The 26,438-nt window shown below is 41.2% G+C and overlaps 1 protein-coding gene across 3 annotated transcripts; it reads left to right on the forward strand.

Annotated features, from left to right (window-relative positions):
* Positions 1-669: 669 nt before the first annotated feature.
* On the forward strand, positions 670-26,438 carry qsox1 (quiescin Q6 sulfhydryl oxidase 1). 3 transcript variants are annotated; one of them, XM_058073752.1, is made up of 14 exons: positions 670-1,288; positions 1,363-1,613; positions 2,008-2,108; positions 3,706-3,754; positions 4,125-4,227; positions 5,360-5,450; positions 5,568-5,713; positions 9,008-9,142; positions 9,228-9,357; positions 15,675-15,797; positions 16,730-16,868; positions 18,014-18,190; positions 24,432-24,593; positions 24,848-26,438. In XM_058073752.1, exons 2-14 carry the CDS (start codon positions 1,370-1,372, stop codon positions 25,657-25,659), a joined length of 2,412 nt encoding a protein of 803 aa, XP_057929735.1. In that variant the 5' UTR covers positions 670-1,288; positions 1,363-1,369; the 3' UTR covers positions 25,660-26,438. The 3 variants fall into 3 exon arrangements, with proteins under 3 accessions (XP_057929735.1, XP_057929733.1, XP_057929736.1); XM_058073750.1 differs by having other exon boundaries at positions 670-1,613; XM_058073753.1 differs by lacking the exons at positions 670-1,288; positions 1,363-1,613; positions 2,008-2,108 and adding an exon at positions 3,298-3,623.

The raw sequence follows: 26,438 nt of genomic DNA on the forward strand, positions 1-26,438 counted from the left end.
GGTGACCAGTCCAGGGTGTACCCCGCCTCTCACCCGAAGACAGCTGGGATAGGCTCCAGCATACCCGCGACCCTAGTGAGGATAAGCAGCATAGAAAATTGAGGGGATGGAGGGTATTCTATGAATATTAGTTAACTGCAGTTTTTATGATATAATAGTGCAGTAAGTAGCTGCAGCGTGATGCATATAGGTAAGAAATTATAACATAGATTTATGATTTAATTAGATGTTATGGTTTGGACGGTGCAGTGAAGTTAAATTACAGTAAAATAAATTAAACATTTTCACAACTTTTTGCAAGCACACAATCTGACCAATTAATAGCTGTGAATATGTTGTCTTAAATCTACACAAGCATACACACACCTCAGGTGGAGATGACAAGTGGTGGGGGGGGGGGGGCATAATTGTTGGTGTCTTCATCAGCTTTTCAACACAAAAACAAATCGATCGAGTAGATGAATGGTGGCAAAAGTCCAACTGAGTTGCTGCTGCTGTTGCTGCTGGCTGGCTCAAACACACACAACTGTCAACAAGTTACAGACCACTTGTTTGGCTGTCTCGTCTGCACTAGACATTGTGGTACGGGCCTCGTCTGCCCCTTTAAGAAGAATTGCATTGTGGGAAGTGTGTGTTCTGTAGTTCCGTGTTTTAGCAGTAGGTGAGGTTTCTCGCTCTTCTGTCTGTATTGCTGACCGTGGGGCCATGCTGTTATATTTGGGGGCAGCAAAGTTTGTGCAATAAAGACAACGACACCGTATGTTCAGCCTCTGTACTACGGTTAGAATATCTATGGACAGGGCGAGAAAAGTAACTTGATATCGCATAAGAAAAAGTTACCTATTCGACGTTGACTGTACGTGGAAGGATTTTTTATTCAATGAAAAAACGGTGGAGTCACCGTTAGAATTAAATTCTCCCAAATGTAATTCGTATTTGATAGCTATAGTTTAAGCTAAAGTAATTCTAAACGACTGACTTTTCTACCTCTTGTTTTGAAAACCAGAGATGCCTTCGTCTAAATTTCCGGTAGTTCTGGGAAACGTGAAAGCAATGGTATGGCAAGAGTTCGTAGTATGTCTTCGTGGTAAAATGTAGCTTCAAATGGATTTGCGACCCAAGGTGAATTACAATAAATAATAAAAACAACTGCCCAAAAGACGTACGTGACAACTCTACTATTTCCGGTCATTTACCATAAAGGCCATAGTAGGTGCGCACTCCAAATAATCAGGTGCGCCTTAACTGTGGAAATTTACCGACGTGTTTCAAACTTGCGACAGTGGAGGTAAACTTTGCATCCAAGTGAGACGAAGAGAGAAAGATGACGCGGCGCTATAACTGTGCCACGTCTCGTTTCAGCGGAGAAATGAAGAAATACCCGCGAAATATCGCCGTGGTCTTCTTAGTAAGTTTATTCCATCTTTTATCCTCCACGGCGGTGGCCGGGTTGTACACGGCGTCCGACCAGATCATCCTGCTCTCCCCCGACAACGTCAAGCCTGTTTTAGTTAACTCCAGTACCGCTCTAGTGGTGGAGTTCTACGCGTCGTGGTGTGGACACTGCATCGCATTTTCCCCTGTTTATAAACGGCTGGCGAGGGATATTAAAGGTAAGTGTCAAGATGGCCCTTTAATGTCCCACGGGACCTTTTTGATTCGGAAGAATCACAACCTCCCCTACAGTGTTTTCACAACATCAGCACTACAGTGACCGTTTTTACTAGTCATAGCAGTGTGGCTACAGTAGCATTACTGCCATTACTTCATATCCACGGTGCTTGGGCTATCATTTATTTAAAATACGCCACATGGTGAAGCTGTTATTAAAACTAATAAGTCAGAAATTTCCCTATTTAATGCCTACCCTTTCCTGCCACTTTGTTACTTTCAGTTAACTGTTGTGACACTGATCTCTCTGCAACTGTCCATATGGCTTAACAATGTCACTGAGAATTTCACTTTGTGTTGACTTGCATTATATGTTATGTTTTGATTCTTTTTGAGAATGGAAGCCTGCAGTGGACCTTGCAGCTATCGACTGTGCTGATGAAGACAGCAGGAAGGTCTGCACAGGTTTTGGCATCAGAGGATACCCAACTTTGAAGGTAACTCGGTCAGTCACTACCTGCAAGGGACCTCATGATGAGCAGAGGTTGTCCAAAGACTCTCAAACAAGACTGTCTTTTCGAGCCTACTAATCCTATAAAATACGAGTTGTTTTTGAGTGAGTGATCTCATGGTTAGCAGCCTTGCCCTTTTCTCAAGATGCTGTGATCATGATCAGTTTGATTCACACCCAAGCGTGAAGCATTTTAATTTTAACATTTTCACTTCTGGGTATAATGGGAAGATTTTCTTTCTTTATTATGCCTTTTACTGACTCGAGTCCCATACCAAACATAAGAGAGAAAATAGTTTGGTGTCAGCAGGGAATTCCACAAAAGATACTCCAGAAAATCTGTTTTTCAGGGATGAGTTCAGGTCCCAGGCATATTATGTTCTTTGAAGAGAGACTCCCTGTGACACACTTTGAAAAACCCTTGCACTCATAGCTCTTTGAATTACCATGGCAACCCAGGATCACAAATTTGAGTCTTATGATACTGGTACCGCACAGTGGCCTACAGGTTAGCATGTTGGCCACACAGTCCGGAGATTGGAAAGATATGGGTTTGAATCTCCGTTTGGCCAGCTCTGTGTGGAATTTGCATGTTCTCCCCAATACCCCCGGGACCGTAGTTGGGATAAGTGGCATGGAAAGTGAATACATTGATGATAGAATGTTCTGAATTCCTGTTTCTATATGTAAGTGCTGTATTCTGTTTAGGTGTTATAGCGGAGGTGATTGTGAATATAACTTAACTTGCCGTAACTGGTGGTGTCATGTTGACAGCAACTTGGTCATGACTGAATGTTCTGAACTCCTGAGTATTGCAGTGAACCACAGTTGGTATAGTGGATGGCTTCATAGACCCACCCCCCATACTTTCTGCTGCAATGTTCTCTTTGTTTAGACGGCAAACTAGTAGTGACTTAAGTAACATCATCTCTGCTGGTTATGTCCACTAAAATTGCTTTAAAAAAATTAATTACATTTATTAAAAAATTAATTCCACATCGGATCTTAACGATCCCTCTTTAGTTGGCAGTAGCATCAGTGCTAACTGTACTGAGTAGATTGGTGACATAGGTGACAACAAAAGCAGCTTGTGAAACATACATATTTAGTGGAACCAGGAGCTTTCCTTCTTGTTTCAGTAGCAGTATTAGTTTTACTGTGTGCTTAAAACTCTGCTTCCTGTACCATGTTGAAACGACGCTGGTTCAAACATATGAATTTTGATATACTAGAAATGCAACGTCTGTACGGATGTTTGCAGTTTGAAAAGTCAGCTTTGAAATACTGTATATCAATGCCCTGACCGTGTCTCCCCCCTCCCCCACTGCCCACCGGTGAAAGTCAATGCAACAAAGGGCTCTTTCTTTTCCGATTTACAAAGTAACTTAAACATACCCAAGACATTTTAGCTATCAGGGATTTAGGGATCGTAGAGGGCAAGGGGATGGCTGTGTGCCAACCGTACTTTACACAACGTCGCTTTTGCTTCTTTTATTGCTGTGTGAGGCCTGCCTGAGTTGCTTGCTTCTCTTCTTCCACTTTCACTGTAACCCAAAACTAACTTGTTTTGTTTTACTTCACAGTTCTTCCATGCTTATGGCCAGGAGGATTCTGCTGGACGGGCTTTTAAAGGTATCATTGCCAAGCCAAGAGCTTTTTGTTTACACTGTTACAAAAGGGACAAGACACTGACCATTTCATTAGACAGACCTACATAATCTAATGTGATCTGATACTGAGCTGCCTTAAAAAACACCTTAATTATGCTCAGTAAGGTTTGACACTGTCATAGAGGTCTTCATTTAACAGTATGTTTATTATTGTATTTTGCACTAAACTACATCATACTGCATGTAGGTAACCAAACTCTTATCTGAGTGATGGCCTTTCAGTTTACACAGAGATTAAATATTAAAGTGATTATTTCTGGACGAGTGCCGACCCTGCCGTGAGAGCAGAAACAGCAGCGTCGAATGTCCACCTAATGTTCATTGACCTCTAGGTTTCCCTCGTGATGTCCGAGGTCTCCGACACCACATCATTGATCAACTGGAAAACCATCAAGAGCCGTGGCCTCCAGCCTGCCCCCCACTGGAGCCCACCAGGTAGACAATAAAAAACACACAGAGCCTGTTTTAAGGCTTGGGAAATTGATGGAAAACCCACAGGGTGATGAAATGATCTAGTTCCTCCTTAACATGCAAAAAGTAGTTTTTTTTCAAAAAGTTTTTTTTAGGGCAAGGAACTATAGTGGAACCTTGGTTAGCGTTTGCCCTGGATAGACTGTTTTTCATTTAACGGCAAAAATGTATGCCATGATTTTGCCTTGGTTTGCATACTTTTTCATTTTATCCTTGCAATATTAATTACATTTACATTACTTCTTATGGCAAAAAGTTGATTCAGTTAGCGTCCGTTTTGGTTCCACTGGATGGCGGAAATGGATTATGACACAATACTAAAGACACAATACTAAACAGTATATTGTTATATATAAGTACATACTTTGAGGGACTTTTTATCGTTAAGATATCATAAGCAATTTTGTGAACGTTATTTGAGTAAAAATCTTTGGTCATTTACAACAATAATTGTCTGAGATTAAATATTGGGTTTTCTCCGGGTACTCTGGCTTCCTCCCACATTCCAAAAACATGTTAGGTTAATTGGCGACTCCAAATTGTCCATAGGTATGAATGTGAGTGTGAATGGTTGTTTGTCTATATGTGCCCTGTGATTGGCTGGCGACCAGTCCAGGGTGTACCCCGCCTCTCTCCCGAAGACAGCTGGGATAGACTCCAGCACGCCCGCAAAAGCGATTAAAAAAATAATGAATTAAATAAATGCCTTAGAAAGGATTAAGAATGTTGAAAATTGAGATTCTACTGACATATTTTGCTTTTAACAATGATTCACTTTTTTTATGATTGTATGACAGTAAGGATGTTAAAATGAGAATTAAATAGTTGCCTGTACTATTAATAGAGATTTTACAATGCTAACAGTGTGACCGGGGAACAGATTATTTCGTTTTTCTTTTCCTTGTGGGAACATTTAGAAATATAACCAAATTTTCTTATGGTAATTCATTTTCTGTTGAACCGTTTTTTGTTGCATACATTTTGAGGACGACACAAAAGGAACTGAAAGTTTGATGAAGCATTTTCTCTTTAGATTGTTCCTCCTAAGTAAAATCCAATTTGAATGTGACTCCAGTCTTATGTTTATTATCCCCAGTCAAGCTGAAATTGATATCTTCTTAGAGACAAACAACATCCTACACCTCGCCTTGATCTTTGAGGATGTCAGCTCCTACATCGGTAGAGAGGTAACAGCACATTTTTCATGACTGACATACCTTCCAGTCCAGTTATCCTGTAAAGAGTCACTGTGGTGAAATTGAACACAATGTGTTAAATACAGTTTCAATTCCTATGTCCATCAGGTGACCTTGGATTTGCTACAGTTTGAGAATATTGCAGTGCGCAGGGTCCTGAGTACTGAGGAAGGCCTTGTGACCAAATTGGCTGTAACAGAGTTCCCATCCTGCTACCTTTATTACCCTGGAGGTAACTTCACCAGACTCAAAGTGTAAGTGTTCTCCCCTTTTTGACTTTCACCTCAGCTAAATGTCATTTTATTCTCGGGTATTTAGATATTAGACTTTCACCTGTAAATGTGTTAATCATATCTTGGAATGTTAAACACTTCCTTCTTATGACAGGGTTCTATTCAGATGTATTTCTAATATTTTGGCTCTCCATGAATGAAAGGATTATATTGCATCCAACATCACAAGACCCAGAGGAATCAAAACTGGAAATGTGAAAGCATTTTAGAAAATGAATTGTTTACATGCTCAATAGCCCAAGAACAGTCATGAAAGAGAGTGTAGGGAAGGTTAAATGATCTGTAGCAGACATTCATCTGGCTGTGGTTTCAAGAAACATTACTGAAGTACATCTCGACACAATTTGTTTGCGCACCTGCTGGCTTGTGCAGTAGATAGTCAATAAATGTGAATAGGGATGTCTGATACTGTCGTCTGACCAATATTATTTGCACATAATGATATCGGCACGCAGATGAGCTCATCAAATTGCACCGTGCTCCACAGAGCAACAAAGCTTGGTGTCATTGTTTGCACCTGCTTGTGTAGCAATAAAGACTCTTTTACTTGCGCTTTGCTGCTGTCTCTGCATGCTGCATATGTACAAACACTGTTGGACTCATGTAGTGTATTAACAACAGATATATACAGTAGATGTGTGTCATACTAACCAGGAAATGTACATTTGCGTACATTTTTGACATAAACCAAAAAGTATACAGTATACAAGCTCTGAAAACTGTTGGATATTCCATATCCAGTGGATAAAATCATGACCGATCAACACCGATAGAAGGGACCGTGAGCACTAAAAAAAGAATGACTGTCATGCAGTGGATGCTACGATTCTTTAACAAATATTGGTTGTATATCAATGTGGCAGTAATATATTGTATGGCCCATCTCCATCTGCAACGTCCTGTTTCCAACTTAACATGATTAATTATAAGTTGGCAACCGACAAACAAACTACAGCTGTAAAAGAATTGTAAAATACAAAGTGTAGTTTAAAAAGCTAAAACGTATAGGTACAAACTCATATATTTTTTCTCAGTCACATAGGCATATTTCCAGGTCTCTGGTATGTGTGAGTGACAAGAAGAAAAGCTTTGTTGGTCACACGGCCCTTGGGAAAGCATACGGACGTATGTTTGGGTCAATATGTTACATTAAAGCACCAACACTTTTCTAAGATGTTGAAATTTTGCCCATATTTATTGGAATTTGTCAGTGTAACCCCAAATTCATTTTAAGGTTGATTTTAAGACCAAAAAAATACATTAGGGAGTTGTCCTGTGATACCATACATGGACAAAAGTATTGGAATTAGTATTTTTTTGAGGTCAGAGGACCCTGATGTTTGACTTGACTTGAGAGAAGGACTCCTGGCTTATAATCAGTAAATCAATAAGTAAATCCAAGAGGATGGTTTCATCTCAGGGTTCTGAAATTATTCTACATCCATCTAGGATTTATTTTTATATTTAATTTATTTACTTTAAAGATATTTCTCAATATCTCTCAATGGCATTCTTAACACATATGTCACACTTAAACGTCACAAACAATTTTCTGTAAATGCAATGTACCTCCATCCACACAGTTCAGGTTGGCACCCTTTGTGTGTTAAATTGTTCAGCACGACAACAACTTTGCACGGTCATTATCTGAACTCTATTCATGAAACTACTTTTAAACATCTGGCTTCTTAATGGGATCAGAGCATCAAAATTGCTGCCATTATTCACCACCATAAAGCGCCGCTGATCGTTTCTCACCTCGCAAATCCATCTGCTGCTCATGCCCCTTTGTCTGGCGTTCTCAATAACTTGGCATGCAAAAGAGGACTCTTTTTAGTTGACAAATGCAAAGAGGAAATGATTTATTGCTGATTTATTTATTCACCCTCCCCCTGCTTCCCTACCATCCAGCCCCCTTCCTCATCTCCATCACTGTACAAGAGAGGGTGGGGGGGCTTTTTAATTTCTTGCATGAAAACAATGCTATTGCTTTTCTGGCTTCACCTGCATGGCGACAGATGGCATCCCATCATCGCTTGAATGTCTGATTGATCCTGGGAGAAATGCAGTAGTGTGGGTGTGTGTGTGTGTATGCGTGTGCGTGCACATCCGTCATGCATGTAATGTGCAGCAGTCCCAGGTGAATGTGCCCACGCTGACACCAGCCCAGGGGATGACTGGATGAATGGCTCTCCTCCCTCCACATGTACAACATTCCCACCAGGCCCACAGGTGTAATTGAGTCCCGGGCTGGTGTTAGCGAACTAACCCCCCTTTTAGCATCCATCCACCTTATTACCATCCCCTTCCAGTTTTACGATGCTCTGTCTTCTCTCTATCCTGCACAAGTGGAGAAAGTAAATGAATGTGCAAGGAAGCAGAAGCGAGGGAGAAAGAGCAGTAATGGCTGAGGCTGCCGCGTTTAGCATGTGGCCTCATAAGCGATGGTCTCTCACTATAGTTTGGCACCATCTAAAATGTTTTCCAGTAAGTGTGTAAAATATGCGGCCACAAAAAGCAGAAGAGGCGATAAAGCATTTTTATAACATTAGGCCTGAAAACAAAAAGAGTCCAATGCATTTTGTTTAACAATCCCTGCTCTGAGAAGAAGCTGTACGTTGCCAAATGTCTCGCTTGTTAATGTCTCTGCCCTTCTGTTCAATGCTTACCAAAAAAACTCATTGGCCAGATTTTAACAAGGTCAGGCAGTAGTGTGGCATGATGAGGTCATTGCTTCCAATCTTGTGTGGTTCAATCTAGTGTAAATTTGTTTTTTGACTGTTTTCACTCTCAAAGATGAAAGTCAATTACTGGCCCATACCACAGTCATATCATTTTCAACTACAAAGTACCAACACTGGTCTTGCCATTGACCCTTTTCTACTGCGAGTTCTGGTCTCTCATTGGTTACGTATATTCATCATGTCAATGTTTTCTTGTAAAGTAAATACAGAAGGCTGTATGGTTGTCCCATGTCTTGTTCCGACTGATGCGTTCATTCTGGAATGTTTTTATTACTGTCCAGTAGTAAAAACAACTGCCCCAAAATGATTTGTTTGGGTACCAACCACAGTGGCACCACAGTAGTTAAAGAGTGAACACGTGTGTTTACACATGGCCTCCATGCCCCTGGTTGATCACATAAGCCAAATCAAGGTTTGCGTTCCCTAACTGTATTGTACACTGAACTGTACCAGGATGTGTTGTCCGTTGGTTCTTTTTATTTGTCACTCACATCTTCCTCCCTCCCCACAGCAACATTGAGGCCCGTGCTTTCTACTCCTTCGCCCTCCAAAGCCTTCCTGGTGTTGTACGTTCAGGGAAACCCCCACCGGTCACCACAGACCTTGTCAACAAACAGACGGAGGATCCCTGGAGACCCTTCAACAGGTACAATATGATCTAGAAACCTTTTTTTTTTCTATCCGGCCTATTGTGTCTCTTTCAACTGCATACACTTGTGACATCTGCACAGGTCTAGTGTGTACATGGCTGACCTGGAGTCAACGCTGCACTACTCGCTACGAGTGGAGCTGGCTGCTCATCCCGTCATCACTGGAGAGGCGCTGACTTCTCTCAGAAAGTACATCTCGGTCTTGGCAAAGGTGGGAGAGAGAGAGCACCACACACACACACACACACACAGAGAGATTCATCCTCATTATTTCAATCTTTACATAAAAAATGAGAATCTAATTGAGAAATATTATGAAACCCTAGATTCGGAAAGGTGATCATAATCCTATATACTTTTTAACTCATTGAAAAACGCAGTTATATTTTTAGCCAATAGCTACTCTATTCTTTTTTTCTGTGGGAATTTGCAAGAAAAACTTCGGCACATGTACTTCACTATAGTGTAGTTAGAGTAGATGACCACTAGATGGAGGGTAAGACAGCTGAATGAAACTTCATTCATGCCTAATCCTTGAGATCAAATACTAGAACTGTATCAGTAATTCTGCTCTTTGTTGAGGTTTTTTAATTGAACTCTGTGTTTAATATTGTGGTTGCAGTGCTGCATCGTACATAAGGTATTCTCTGACAGTGTCAATCAAAACTGAGCATTGTTATAGTTGAAAAGATATGATATTATTTGGATCTTATTAGACGTGCATCTAATACATCATGAAACTCTCGTAGCTGTGTTGAGTATCCATTATACTGGTCAAATGTACACTAGTATAAAGACGAAGACAGTGTTGTATACTGTTATTCTTGAAAGCATGAGTGAATAACTAGATGGGGAGCATAAATACTCTCCTGGGCATCGTTGACCCTCTTGATTTTGTCTCCCTGGAGTATTGAAGCGTGGCCACCACCCACCCTCTCACGGGCGTCACACTTTGCGTTGAGGTGGACCCCTTAGGCCTACCCCGACTTGTTACTATTGTGTAGTACTTGCCCACAGACTTTCCTCTTTCTCTGCATATCCAGCCTCACTTAATTTCTTTATTTTTGGAATCCTCTTTAGGGACATCATGAGTAGTGCTTATCTTTTTTTCAACCCCCTTTTCCGCTCTGGTCATGGCTGTCTTCTTGAGTTCACGTAGAAGTGTGCCAGCCAGGCAAACATGTTGCGATGATGAGGTCTGACCCGCTAGCTTCGTCCCTATTGGCTGTGCACCAGGCTGTCTCACTGCCAGCAATCTCTCTGATTATATCTCACTCTCTAGGGAGGCTTTGTATAGCTCCTGTGTGTGTGTGTGGGCCATGCGTTGTGGCCTCCCATTAGCTCCCGTTTGTTTAGTCAATAGCAGCAGGTCCCAGTGGTACTTTTAGCTTGCCGCCTCTCTCCCCAAATAGAGTAGAGTGGTGGCCCAGCCGCTGGTGATCGGGGCTTTGTGCGGCTCAGGAGGTTGTCATGGCCGCCGCTGACCGCCACTTGTGACAGCCTTTGTTGACATTTGACTGAACGCTCTCACTACAAAGACTATCCATTCATCCAGTTAGCTTGTAAAGGCGCACGACAGGCACGGTGTCTGTGCCACTGAAGAACCAATAACCACAGACTAATTAATTAATTTAGGTACATACAGTATCCCACAAAAATGAGTACACCCCTCACGTTTCCTTGGGCTATTTTTAGTGGATATTAAAATCTATACTGCTATAAAAGATGTACTCTGACTACTGCAAATTATATCACTTTTATGGTATTCCCCCTTGAGAAAACCTATTATAATAATAATAATATATACTATATCCATTATTACTGCAGAAATACTGTAATAAGAGACATTACACCGTACCTATTAATGTTACTATATTCATCAATTATACATTCCTTTTTCCTCGACTGATACACAGGAAGTGAGTACTGTTGTGAGTATGTTATTTAAAATGCTACAAAATGTACATGTAGGTGACATCTGTTGGTGAAGGAATGTCCTACGTAGAGCTGACACAATATGTAAAAAATCTGACACCTGAGCGCACTGCGTGAGTCATGTGATTAGATTAAAAGTGACTCATGGGCGTCCTCATCGCGGTGAGGCGGGGGTCATCTTCACACACTGGTGATGTGATGCTCAGTCACATTCTTATCCAGGCAACTTTGTTCGTACCACAAGGGAACATCAACCTTGCATACACACACACACACACGCACTAATAAAATAATAAGTTTTTAACATTTGTCAGCTGCAAAATCAATATAAAGTGACCAATATTTTACTGACATATAGTTTTTTAGAAATTGTATTTATTTATTTATATATTTGCTGCAGGAAAATAATTTTTAAACCATTTGAGCACAATTTGGATGTAAAGGAACATGCTTAATGCATAACATACATACATAACATAACATACATCATTGTTTTGAACACTTTATTTATTGCAAGGCATCTATAATTTACATTTCTTCTTTCATTATGACCTTGTTCTTCTGCATTCCTATTTGTTTTTCCCTCTTTAGCATTATTACATGTAACCATGTAATTTTGCCGACCATAATCTAACCATCCTTTGCAGGATACCAGGTTGTCATAGTAACAATTGTGAAAGGGAGGTGCTGACAAAAAGCTAATTGGACGTATAATATGTCCGTCCTTATTGAACGTATAATAAGAGGAAGTGAGCATATTGTCTTTAGGAAGTGATCTATTTTTTGCCAATTCAATGTAATAACAGGAAGTGTGTGTTTGCCCTGATAATTTACATGTTATTTTACCGTGACATACTATTACGTTTTAGTAAAGACTCTTTGTCAATGATTTGTTGCTGTCTTGTAGTAATCTCCCTTTGTCCAAGAATTCCATGAAATGTTTGTTATTCACCATTAAACCTTTGAATCCATTTCCTTCCAATCATGTTCACACTGGCTTGTTGGGGTTTTTTATTTTCCCCTCCTATTTGCACACGCTCATATTATTACTAGATTTACTGTCTTGTCAGGCTGAAGCCGGATTTATGAATCCTTTCTACATGTATATGAGGATTAAACAAAGTGGATCTTGGGATGTATGAAAGCATTAAAGCGAGGTTTTTTTAGGGATTACTCTTCCAACTTGTTTTTCTTGAAAGATCCCCAGAGGGGAAACAAATGAAATAGGACTTGGAAAGGGATGCAGTTGGTTCAAGCTTATCGCGTCTGGGTCTAAACATCAAGTTCATACATGACATTGCCTATTAGTAAAGTGGAACCCGCGTTTTTCCTGAAAGATTCATGAAGAGGAAGCTGAAATGATTTGAGAACAAACAATTCACCTACTCTTCATATTAATCAACATTCCAATCATATATAGTAGATATTGTTATAAAACAACAAAAGGCCGTGTAGCATGTTTTTAAAGGAAAGTGGGAGTAGACAAGGGAATATTGCAAGAAATTATGATTAATATTAATGTTGAAAGAGATGTATGAAAAGAGGCTGGTTGGAGCAATACTTTAAAATATGTATATTGTTAAAATAGCAAAATACTTGGTTGGTGTAACCCGCCTCTTGCCCGAAAAGACAACTTAGATTTTAGCCATATCTGTAAAGCACTTTGAATTACCTTGTGTAACAATTGTGCACTATGAATACATTTTAGCCAGTTGTTTTATATTTAAAACATCATTTAATGAACATATTAGTATCCAGTCGCTGTATCACTTGATGTTGTACAGTTAGGTCCAATTTGTAAGACTTTTGCCTTTGTACATAATTAAAACATGAACTATTTTGTTTAAATGTAGACTCTCAGCAATAATGTAGTATTTCACACAAAAAAATACTATTAAGGAAGTGCAACAATTTTATTCTAGTACCTGCATTTTAGGGGCTTGGAATAAATGTATAATAAATATACAGTATCAAGGCAAAATCATAAAAACTCATTGTCCAAGTACTTATGGATGAAAGTTAATATGCCATGCCATAACATTTAGAGAGATTGCTGCGAATTTGCATTCATTCTAACATTACATTCAAAAATTATGTACAATAATCCCTCTTTTATTGAAGTTAATTGGTTCCAGACCTGCCTGTTTTCATAAAAAAATACTTTATTATCTTCAAATAATATTCTAAATACCGTTTTTAACATTATTATAGACCCCCATACATTAAATAAAACCCCTCACCTCATCTTTATACCCGTATTATTCAATATAGTAGATACAAATAGGACTGGACTTATTAAATTGTGTCTATTATTATTATTATATCTTATTATCATTTATTTCTAATCTGTTCCATATGTATTTGTCTATTTATTATTTTTCTATTGTCCAATGTCTCGATTTGGTTGTTTTATTTTATTTTGTGATTAAAATAATTAGAGATCAATAAAGTATCTCTGATTGTCATCGGGGGTTCTTCTTTAGGAGTGCTTTTATTTTTATTATGATTATTATTGTTTATTAGGGATTATTGGGCCTTTTTTAAATTGAAAAACAGCTGCAATAAAGGCTGTTGTCACGGCGATCAAGTCTGATCCTACATTACTGACACCTGTTGACCAGTGTAAAATACTACATTTCATCATTGCCGTATTTCATGTGCCTTACAATTGTATTTATTCAGTTGAATAATAAATAATAGTTAAATAACCGTTTCCCGCAAAAACACATAGCTTTGCTTTTGTACCCCAAAGGTGCTGAGTGAGTTAAATGCGTGGTTCACCATTCATTGACCGACCCAGTGAAACACAGTGACCCTCTGATGCAATCACTAGAACTACAGCGACATGAGTGTTGCTCCAGTGATGCTGCGCTAAGCCCATTACTGGCAAACACCTGCCTCTTCTTCTGCTGCTTAAATTCATATGACTGTTTAATAAGCTTTTCTGACTCGTTGTTATTCAAACTTTCCCATCCACATCTAAACCCATTAGGTCACTTTCCCAGCAGCATTGAGTGTCCTTTGTGTGTCCTTTGTACACACTCCACCTTGAATCATCCATGTATCTTTATAGAACCTACAGTAACTTATGATGTTGGATTACTTTGCTGATACTATTCACTTACTGTATGTGTATGTTCTATCCAAACCAATATCCTAAATTTCTCTTCAGCAGTAAATATGAACCTGTCAAAAAGGAAGGAGGCAAACCAGTGCAAGAGGGTTATAGTTAAGTGGTGTGACTTCCAGATCCTGTTAAAGCGTGATGAATAGAAGGTCCAGTGCAAGATTGTCTGCATATGCAGGTGCACTTAGGTGAACAGATGGTGGGTGGGGGCAAATAAAAAGGAGTAGGTTTTTGGATGATGCTATCGCTGTCTCCTCTGAGACTCGTAGCTGGATCTATTTGCTTGTTGGCAAGCTCTCATGATAGTAACTTTGATTTAAAAATACCTGTAATATATTAAATGAATTCCTGCCAAATCAAGCTGAAGTTGCCATGGCAGTGTTGTATTTCTAAAGCTGAGCAACATAAGCCATTTGTGTTGATTGTGTAAACAGGAAGAACATTTAGCTGTCACTTACGTATATTTCTCAGGATCTTAAGTGTGAAGATTGGCTAGTGTGTGTCTGCATTTAGTCTGTCGTTACTGTTCTGTTTCTCCTCCTCACCACATTCCCACTTTTGCTAGTTACTGCAATGATCGACATATCGCATGGTAGCAAGGTAGCAACCGTTTTAAAAACATGTAAACATGCTTCTGTCAGGGTTTGTACTGGGGTTGTGGGTAGGAGTAGTGGGAGGAGAGCTCATGACAGCCTCAGGTGAAAGACCCCCCATTGAGTACCATGGTTACCCCATGGTTGTGTTAGTGGCTTAGGGAATGGAGCTTAACCAAGGAAGTGGCTTAAGGTTCTTGGCTCTTGTCTTACTTTAGCGGAATTCGTTCGGAAGGTGCTGAGATGGAAAAACACTTTCAAACCGTAATTCACGCGCCACTCACAAATGTTGGGAACAGCATTGTCAAGGATTTGTAGGCAACTATTAATCAAGCTATTACACTGCTGATTTAGTGCAATTTGTGTGCTTTGGTATTGACCAAGCCAGGAGATGAAGAGATGGTGTTTTATTCAAGCTTTCTGAATGGTCTGACAGGAACAACATCTAGTAATTTTAATTGCACGCTATACAGCTCCCAATAAGGAGAACATTTGTCATTCCTATGGCAACACTCTATTACCGACTTTCATTGACTTTTATTTTAATTGACATAATATTTAGGGCATCCGGGATATAAAGTAAGCGAAATCGGCATGCGAATCAAGAGATCCACTGTGGCGACTCTGAAATCAGGAAAAAGCTGAAAGAAGAAAGAAACTAAACAAAACCGTTTCTCTGTAATTGTCCAACAAATAGATCCCATATATCTGATACCAGATAGTAGTGGGACAGGGGGACACAAATGCTAGCAACATAGCGCCACAGTGATAACATTAGAGTCACTATTTGCTGTGGAAAACCAAAATGATCAAACTTGCATGTTAACCTAAATTGAATTTAACACTTACTCTATTTTTTGCTGTCCTCTGCAGTACTTCCCTGGCCGCCCAATACTGATGAACCTGTTAAAGTCCCTTAATTTGTGGCTACATAACCAGGCTGGTAACCAGGTTTCCTATCAGGCGTTCATGGAAATCCTGGAAAATTCAGCACAGGTGAGTGATGACACTGAATGCAACTGTAAGGTCAAAAGGGGGAAACATAGGTGAAACAGTCTTGTAGGTGGCACTAATGACCATTACAAAGTATTTAAAAACAGACCTGCCAACATGTACTCATTTTTCATACACTGCACTAGGGATGTCCAGATCCACATTTTTTTGGCTTCCGAGCCGTTTTTTTTTTTTTTTTTGTAGTATTGCTGATCTGATCCTTTTTTTTCTTATAATACTAAGCTTTTGTCACAAACATGAATGTGTGAATTGAATATGGTTATGAAAATAGCTTTTCAAAGCATTACAAATAATGATGAATTCACCTTTTTTATTACACAGCATGACCAACAATACTGTTTATATCGAAACGTAACGTATTGAGTATTTTATTGCAGGTGTACATAAATAGCATTAGACTTCTCAATATACAGTAAGCATGTCTTTATTATCTGGCATGAAGACTGCATGCCTTCAGTGTGCAGCCCCTCACAAATTGAAATAGTCACTTACTTAGATCATTAGCTTTTTGCTGGCCCGATCAATGGATCAATGAATCGATGTGAAGGTATGAATTGACTTCACTTCCGAGGAAATGGACTCGCCTGTGCCCAAAATCTTTACTATTGACATGTGAGTAACCCTGTCAATCACTGCAGCGATAGGCAATACAGGGCGGCGAGAGAAACGACTTTGTGTCAGAAGAAATATGTTGTCGGATTCAGCCATGACTGGCGGTTAGATATCTGGACTGCCCGTGTTCATTAGTGTGAGCCCGAGCCATTAACCTGAGATTGACTTCTCATTGATCAAGAAAACTACACGGACCAGCTTTCATTAAGTTGAACAGGTTTGAAGATGCTGATTTTTTTTCATTCTCGTTCCCTTGTGTCTGTCAAGTTGCCGCAATTCTTTGTTGTTTGCCTCCCTCCCAGGCTCCTGACACTGCATTGCCCGAGGGCGTGAGGTGGGTGGGTTGCCAAGGGTCACAACCCCACCTGCGACGTTATCCTTGTGGCGTGTGGACTTTGTTCCATCTACTTACAGTCCAGGCCATGAAGTCGGACCGCTCAGGTGTGCACAACTTTCACACAATGTGAAATAAATTAGCCTCTTTTCACAGTGGCATGATTTAATGTAGGTATCTCTTAAATATGGTTCCAACTAGACTTCAGAGCATTCAAACATTTTTGGTAAGATGCAATGAACCTAATTGTGACTGTGTGAAAAGGGATTAGTGGAATGTGAGTGGTTAATAAAACAAGGCAGATGAGTGGAGGCTCCACTTCTAGCAGGCATGTTAATCCCTCTCTTCAACGCACACACATACACTCACACACACACACACACGGGGGTTAATCCCAGGGTTTATGGACCATCATGTGACCTGCAGATGGACCGGCCGAAGAGGGGCGTCCATCTGGATCCCCACAGGCCATGATCTCGGAGGACGGGTACACAGACACACACACTGCACTGCACAGATCACAACATAAAGTTCATGCATGAACTCACATGCTGAATGTAGTATTACAGGTGTGAACGCTGAGCCATTGTCCTAATGCATCCACACACAATCTGAGCGGCCATACGGTTTATCACCGGATGGGGCCGCTAAGCCAAGAACAAATGCAAACTGCCACAGGAAAATATGGTTGTGGGCTGTGGAGCTCCTGAGACAACAACCTTGCTAGCATTCACACAGAGGGTTAACTTTGTTTAATCTCCAGATTGGGTTATCCCCTCGGTATAGATTATTCATCCCAATATGGGGTTAACCCAGCTCTCTGTGACTCCTGGCCCACATAAGCGTGGGAATCCATGAAGCTGCACAAGTTTACAGTTTAGAGAGCAGAAGCTGACGTAAAGTCTGAGTGTTGAATTGTTTGCGAATTCTGAAAAATTACTCTTGCCTAAGCCAATAATAGAGGATTTTGATCATATGATAGCAATCCCATGATGTGTCACAGTTGTGGTCAAAGAATTTGGCAGGAAAATAATATATTTGTATAACATTGTAAACAGAAAAGCATTTATACCGCTTTTTTTTAATAATAGCTCATTCGGCCCAAACAAAGCACTACATTTTGTTATCTGGTGAGTTTGAATTACGTTGGAAATGTTGTTGCTATTAAGTGCAATAAGTGATAAATGGTGTTACCCTCTTGTGAATGCTTGTCTCTTGTTGTATGTGACGTCATCTTGTCATTCTGCTCCAGATCCCCTGGAGGTGCTGAGCGCCATGAGAGGCTACATCCGTCACTTCTTTGGCTGCAGGGCGTGTGCCGAACACTTTGAGAACATGGCTAAGGAAAGCCTGACAGAGGTGAACACGTACTCTGCTGCCATCCTCTGGCTTTGGACCAGACATAATCGTGTCAACAACAGAATAGCAGGTAAGAGCGGGCAGTTTTGAAAGATTATTATGATTGATCAGTCAAATAAGGAGGAAGGGCCCAGTAAATTATGTTAATAAATGGAATACTTTGTATTTAGAGCACTGAAAACCTGTTCATGACTTTCTAAATGCAGTTTTTAACATTTTTAGAGCTCTGTAGGCATGATATAACACCCCTATAGTCACGTTTAACCTCCTGTTATTCATTGTTTACACTACTACTACTCTTATGCTGCAGGCACTTGAGACCGCTAGCTAACATGCCCTCTATTGATTGTGATCTGTGAAGGAATGGGATCATAGCAATTTGATTGTGAGGTCTATACATTTTTAAGAAATACAAAAAACCTAAAGGAGGAATGGTGTTAATGGCTGTCACTCATTTACAGCTCATGCATAGGCATATAGGCTGCCCACATACACATTAATGCAGGCTCAGCAGGAACATAGTACTTCCAAAGGCTAGAGCTACCATTGCATTGTCAAAAAAAAAATGGACCAACGTTTGACTCACAAGCAGGAAAAGGTGATGTGATGTGCATGTGTGCGTGTATGTGTGTACACGTGATTGACATGTTAGCCATTAGTGAGGTTCGCCGTTAACGCCAGGCCCCCCTTTTGGGCCCAGTAACAAATCTCATTTAGTTCATTCAATTGTGAAGAAATAGACATTTTTTCTGTAAATCGCCAGTGGTAATGTTGATATATGTTTTGGGTTAAAAAAAAAAGCCAAGGAGGGATAGCATCTTCAGTATTGGTGAATTTGGCATAATCTATGTTATTACTGTAGTGTCGTTATTGTCTGTTGATGATGACGTCTTTTGTCATTCAGTCGAGATGATGTGATGTCAGTATTTGATGTAGATTTTACAGTTTGCACGCCAAAGTGCCTTGAATTTTATCCTGTGTCTTCAAGTCACTTGTTTTCTCGACAGTGTTGCATTTTTTCAGATGCCCATATATGTACACATTTGTTCATTTCACCTTGAATCTCTGCCTCAGCAATGTCACCTTGTTTATTTTTTGAACGTTTTGCGGGTGGTGGTGTTGTTCAGCCAGACACTGGACTGCATGTATCAAAGCAGGAAGTTGGTCACTTGTTGTTGTGTAGAAGCAACATCATCTTAGCCACTTCCTCTGTTAACAACCGCCCTGGTATACTGTAAGATCTGTGTGTAATGTGGAGCCCAGTCACTATCACAAGTGTGCTGTTCCAAATCATCAATTCTGTACATCACTTGCAATATAGTGTGATCCTTTTTATCCATTTGCTGCTCCGCATTATCTTCACTCTAACCACTTCGGTGTGATGACGTATCATCCTTCACTTCCTTGAGTCTACCTGGTTCCCCGCTTTCTTTCACGTCCTCCTCCTCTGCATTCGCTGCAATGGAAGCCCTTTTTCTGCCATTCTGTTGATGGAGTTAATATTTCTGGAGTTTGGTTTTCTTGCTAGCGATCATGTTAGTTCGGATTGCCTGCTTGTAATCAAGCCAGTGCAAATTACATGTTTGTTTGTTTGTTTGTTTTACTTTGTAGTTGAGGCATTTCTCTATGTACACCACCACTCCACATCCACTCTTATTAACATTGAGAGATTGATTTACACTCCTGTTATGTAGTGTTTAAACACTCCCTGCATTGACCATCAGCGCTACTTCACATGATCAGTTGGTCGTGTTAATGCGTCTAGAGATGGTGCTGGGAGGTGCAAGGAGGGATCCTCCGATCAGACACCAGCTGTCACAATGTCTTAGAACACCCCCCACCCCCCCTCTTCCCAGAGTATGATCTGTCTCTGCGTCATTTGCCTCGTTTTCTCTCAACCGCCCTACACCATTCCTCATCCTTTTTCTCATACATCGTCACTATGGCCGTCTATCTTCTCATTTGTCTCCCCTCCTTGTTTATTTGTTGAGCCTCTTTCTTTTGTACCTTGAAAGTCCTCCACTTTGTCTTCATAGGGAATTGTAAGGTAGACCAAACATTCAGAATCATCCTGTTGGTAACTTTTCTGCTTTGTTGTATGTTTAATTAACTCAGTGTTACTATTCACACGATCTCCCTTTCCTTGACTGTTGTCTTTTCCAGAAGTGACTTTCTTCAAGCTTTTGCTTGCCTAAAATGGACACCTGTTGCTTTTGCATGGGCTTGACATTTTGGCTTCCAAATGATTTTTTTCTTTTCAACCTGGAGTAGGTAAAATATATATTAATAGATATTCCACTCTTTGGCTGTACAGTATCAAGGAAGTATATTACTCCTAAAAGAGCGAGCCCCTCCTCCTCCATCTTTGTTCCAATGATTTTATTAGGCCCAGCACTGTCATTAACAGCCCACTTTGTTAAATCACTATCTTTTGTTTGTGGACACCATCACCTCCTCTATCACAGGGACAGATTGTGTCCTGAACAGCGGGGGCCAACGGGACACCCGCCTCCTGCGTGTGTCTACTCCCCAGACAGTTAAACACTATTCAGACCCCCACTCAGACCACCCTACACTCGCTCCATCCGTCTTCTCTCTCTCTCTCTCTCTGCCTCTGTCTTGTCCCTCTCTCTCTTGCTTGTCCCTTGGGACTCATAACCTCGGCTTGACTAGTGATAGCACAGCGCCCCAGCAGGACGACTCCCATCCGAAGCAGCCCTCTCTTTTCCTACACACACAATTCCCAAGGTATTGTGCGACAGCAGGTGGCAAACACCACAACACAATCCTCCCATCCTCCAGTCCCATAAACACACACACACAGTTGTGGCGTGTGTCAGGGGGCAGCCATGGTGGTAGAGGGTAAGTTGTTTCCACTAGGGATCATGATGTGAGCGTCTGCCTTTTGGCAATGACTGACATTGTACACACCATCGCTCTCTCATCCTTTTTTTTTTTTTAATGCCCCAAAGTGGAACTGTTTTGCAGGCCGCCGCACTCCTCCTTTCAGGAGCAGCCATGCATGAAAGAGCAGCTATTTGTAAAGCGCCTGAACAATTAATTTAGCTGGCAACAAAGAGGCCCCAGGGCCCTCTGCCGCCGCCTTGCACAGGCCGCATTAAAAGCCGCCGCGCCTCCGTCCTGTTGCTGATTGTCAACAGGCTGAGAGTGAGACACATTTCTGTAGACTATATTGCTGATTTATCTTCCACATTTGAACATTTTTCTATGCATTATCACCAGTCTCAACATTAGGTACACCACAACAATCGAATGTGATATGAGAAGGTTCTTCCTTAAATACTGCTCACTATGAGCATGACAATAAGAAAGCTATTAATTTAACAATGTTCATTATTATGGTCGTCATGTTTGTGTAGAACTACTGCATCATACTGAGTGAAGCCACCATTAGCTTTATTGTTTTAATGACTTTTTCACACCAACATGTCATTTTGACATACTTACTTATACTAATACTGTACTTTTATTTCTGACCATATTCAGGTGTGTTAATAAAGGGGGGTTGCATTTATATTCAGTTCTACTTTAATGGTCTCTATGTTAATACATGGGTTCTCCGTAGTCTTATATGGGGACCAACATTGCTTGGATTTTCCCTCCCACATTCCAAAAACATGCTAGGTTGATTGGCGACTCCAAATTGTCCATAGGTATGAATGTGAGTGTGAATGGTTGTTTGTCCCTGTGATTGGCTGGCGACCAGCCCAGGGTGTACCCCGCCTCTCACCCGAAGACAGCTGGGATAGGCTCCAGCATACCCCTGTAACCCTAATGAGGATAAGCGGCATAGAAAATAGATGGATATACAGTTTTCATACAAATACGAGTCTCTATATATTAAATACACAATTTTGGGTCCTGACCCACCAGCTTAGAATCACTTCATGAACTCTCTTGTCACGTGTTATAATTCAGAGTTGTATGCAATGTTTGTGCAAACTTTGCTGTTGGCTTTTATGTGCATTCATAGGCTCTCTGTAGTGGAGGAACCTTGGAGTGTGTTCACCCTTGGCAGTTTGGTACTCTAGACATATTGTGTGATGAAATGCATGTAGTTACATAGTATTGTTATTTTATATGGTATTATATTTTACCCAAATGATCTCGGTCTGCTTGCACAGCTGGTGCACACCAGGGTTGCGATGATAGCGTTCACATTTGCCCAAATAGCAACACAACCTGATCCAGCCTAAGAAATGCTTCATAGCTGTAGTAAACAGTCCCATGATTGTTCATTGCTGTTCTTAAAAAAAATTTACATCAGCCGTATTCACCATGACGGCTGTATGGCGTGCAGTGTACGAGTTAGTGCTGAGGAAGCTAGTTTGACAGACTGCACACTACATATTTGTACCTTTATGAATATGTATGAGTGAGCAGTGATGACAACCCAGTGACGGGGGGCCATGGTGGCAATCTCAATATGGCTGCTAGGCTAAAGTCACCCTGGAACACAAACCTGGCAATCTGATTAGAATGAGGGGAGCCTTCTCATGTTATGTGTGTGTGCAAGCCCGCCATCCATCCCTCCCTTCCTCGTACCTGCTGAAATGTATAAAAGCCCCACCCCACCCCTCCCTATTCTATAGCCTCACAGGCTGCAGCACATTCAGGACAGAGTATAAAATGAATGTGTCCTTTATGTAAAGCAGTGTATGCAGAGTCGATACACACATGCATATGATTGAGATTCATGCTGAGTAGCAGAGAGGAGGAGGTCCGGGAGAGAAGTGGTGGGAGTAAATTGACTGTGCTGTAAAGTGACACACACACACACACACACACAATAGCTTGTTGGTGACAACAGGCAATTTATTACTAGTGTGTGTGTGTGTAGGCATTTGTGCACACAAGTTTATATGTGCACTTATTGCCTTACATGGATATGTGGTGTTTGTCACAGGAAATGTAGAATTCAGTAGGATTTTTTTAATGAAAAGCAATACTGGGCGGCACGGCGGTCTAGTGGTTAGTGTGCAGACCTCACAGCTAGGAGACCAGGGTTCAATTCCACCCTCGGCCATCTCTGTGTGGAGTTTGCATGTTCTCCCCGTGCATATGTGGGTTTTCTCTGGGTACTCCGGTTTCCTCCCACATTCCAAAAACATGCTAGGTTAGTTGGTGACTCCAAATTGTCCACAGGTATGAATGTGAGTGTGAATGGTTGTTTGTCTATATGTGCCCTGTGATTGGCTGGTGACCAGTCCAGGGTGTACCCCGCCTCTCGCCTGAAGACAGCTGGGATAGGCTCCAGCACCCCCGCGACCCTCGTGAGGAAAAGCGGTAGAAATTGAATGAATGAATGAATTAATGAAAAGCAATACTTAATTTGAAGTGGAAAGCTGATATTTATGCATTATTATTATTATTAGGGATGCGCAGATACACCGGCCACTGATTACAATCGTCCGACTTCCAAAAAAGAAACACGAGATTGGCTTATGCCAATAAATGTATAGTATACAATATACTATATTTCAAGCTCACCAGAAGGTGATCAGACTTTTACAACAAAGTAACAGCTACATATACAAATAGAAGTAGACCACAAATGTTCTTCAGGTTATACAGAATAATAATAAATGGAACTAAGAACAACCCTCACCACACATCACTGCCTATACAGCATATTATTAAATATGTTTTCAGGGGCGCTACAATTTGTTTCATGCTGAACTTTCTGCAAGGTTTCCTTGTTTGTTTGCATGAGGCTACCAGCTACAGTATATAAGGATGTTGAGACAATATTTTTAATTCATTAATTGAGCAGCTCTCCCTTCTGGGGATTCTTTCTGTCCCTGTCATGTTCAGTTTGATGATTGGACTTCGCTTTCACAGGGCTATGAAGGGACCGGACAGGTGGTCCGTAACACTTAGTGTGTGTATGGGTGTGTGTGTGTGTCTAACAATGATCAATGGGCTTCAGGGATGTCCCAGCGGGAGGGGTGGTGAGATAATAGATGTGACCAAAGTGGACAGCTTCCCCACTCCCTAACACACACACACACACAATATCAATCTGTAGATTACATACACACAAACACTGACAGGTGATTTACATACACACTCTTAAAAGACATAGATGCACATATGCATATAGGCAAAGAGATTTATGGATGCTGTGGCAAGATGAAATGGCTGCAGCCCAGATTGTATCCAGTCTCAAATCAACATGCCTAGCATGATATGAGAGCATGCGACAACTTTGTGTGACTTTGTGACAGATGGACTCATGCTTTAATCAAACCTCAAAAATAAAAAAGAAATGTTTTTTTTTGTTTATTCAGGTTCTTTGAGTGAGGACCCCAACTTCCCAAAGATCCAGTGGCCGTCACCAGACATGTGTGAAGCCTGTCATGCCGTCAAGGACAACGGAGAACACAAGTGGAACAATGAGCAGGTGCTACCCTTCCTCCAGACGTACTTCTCAGCCGAGCGCATCCTCACAGGTGCAGTATTAGCTACTTTTTTGGGGGTGTGTTCTTCCCATTTCTTCATTATTGATGCATGAAAATGTTAATTGTTAAATGTCATTCAATGGATGGATGATGGCAACATATTATAGCGGTTCATTGCTTCCAGATCTGACCACATCAAGTAGAATTCCTTATTTATAAATCTAATATTTTGGTAGTTAGAGCATATGGAAAACCTTTGACCAACACTGATAAAGCAGTGATATTTTTCTTTTGTCCCCCATCAGACTACCTGGAAGATGAAAATGTAGTTCTGGCCAAGCAGAAAGAAAAACATGTCAACCCGCAGCAAATTCTTGAAGCTCAGAAGCATGCTGAAAGGAGAGTTAGAGATGCTGTTGCTGCTCAGACTCTTCCTCATCTAGCACATGCTGCTGTGGAAGAAGAAGAGGAGGGGGAGGAGGAGGAAGAAGAAGAAGAAGAAGAAGAGGAAGCTGAGGTGGTGTCGGATGAAGAGGAGGAAGGTATGGATGGAGGAGCAGAGACGGAAGGTAAGACCCTGGAGCCGACACCCTGGACCGGAGAAGAAACAAAGCTGGCTTCAGATCGGCGTCACAACAGCAGGAAGCCGAGCATCGTTGGGATGAAAATGCGGGACGTGCAGGAGGACATCGTGGACCTGGACTCGTTTGTCAACGAGCACTATAAGGCCAAAGCCATGCAGGTGGCCACCTCTAACCGCGTCAAACAACGCACCTTGCAGAGGAACAGGGAAGAACAAGACTCGGCCTTCGGGCTTGGAATGGAACTGGACGCTGGGCTCGGCATGGTGGGCCTGCAACCGCTGGAGCCAGAATTTGGTCCCAATAAGCACATGCACATGCAAAAGCGAGAACTGACGGGGCGCCTATTTAGCAGCGACGATGCCAGGCTGGGCCAAGGAGGCCGCTGGGTGTCCATGCTGAACATTGGCTTCTCCAAAGTGGACATCAGCCTGTTTGTCATTCTCTACTTCCTGTCCTCCATGTGCCTCCTGGCCATGTATCTTTTCTTTCGGACACGTGTCAGGCTAAGGCGAGCCAAAGTATCACTGCCCTGATCCAAAGTGTCTTCTGGTTAGCGTTAAAGCGGATGTCTCCGGATTAGCTTGGCCCACTTAACTGCTTCCTACTGGAGTTCCCACTGGTCACCTGCTGGTCTGGTTCTGCTGCTCAGACTAGTTCTGGTACCTGGTTCTAGAGCTTTTCACCCCACTGAAGCAGGTGGATGTTTATTTTATATATGAAGGTGAATCAGGTTTTTATTTCTCTTTGACCTTGTAATGAAGGAAGGACATTTCAGTGAATGGAATTACTAGAACCTCTCTAGTGTGATTTCTATGAAGTACTTTTTAATTTTTTTTTTTTTTTTAGTTTTGCAGCATTTTTGAACCCCGGTCAAAAAGTTTTTTTTTATACAGCTATTGTATTGGAGCTCATCGGCTGTAGAGGTGTTCTTGAATATTACAATCAATCGGAACTTGTGTTCTTCAATTGAAGATTGTTTTTACTGTTTGTAGCTCTTCTCACTAAACAGTGTTGTTTACTGGTAGGCTTCTCGTCTCGCAGCTCCTGTGCTGTGAGACGATTACATCATACTGCTGAGTCGTAAAGACAGATGCAGCTTTCAAGAAGAGTGCAGGGTGACTTATGTGTTTTGGTGTTAGGACTAGATTTGGTTTTGGCTGTGAGCTTGTCCACAGTGCTGAATGATTTTGTTTTTATCATTGAGGTCCACACATACTGTTGTGGTTGTCAGACTATATTTTTTTAGAATATACAGAGAAAGAGAGCAGCTCATCTGTATTGGCTAATGTGACATTAAAAAGTGTTTCCACAA

Source organism: Doryrhamphus excisus, chromosome 5, assembly GCF_030265055.1.
Source record: "Doryrhamphus excisus isolate RoL2022-K1 chromosome 5, RoL_Dexc_1.0, whole genome shotgun sequence".
NCBI classification, from domain to species: domain Eukaryota; kingdom Metazoa; phylum Chordata; class Actinopteri; order Syngnathiformes; family Syngnathidae; genus Doryrhamphus; species Doryrhamphus excisus.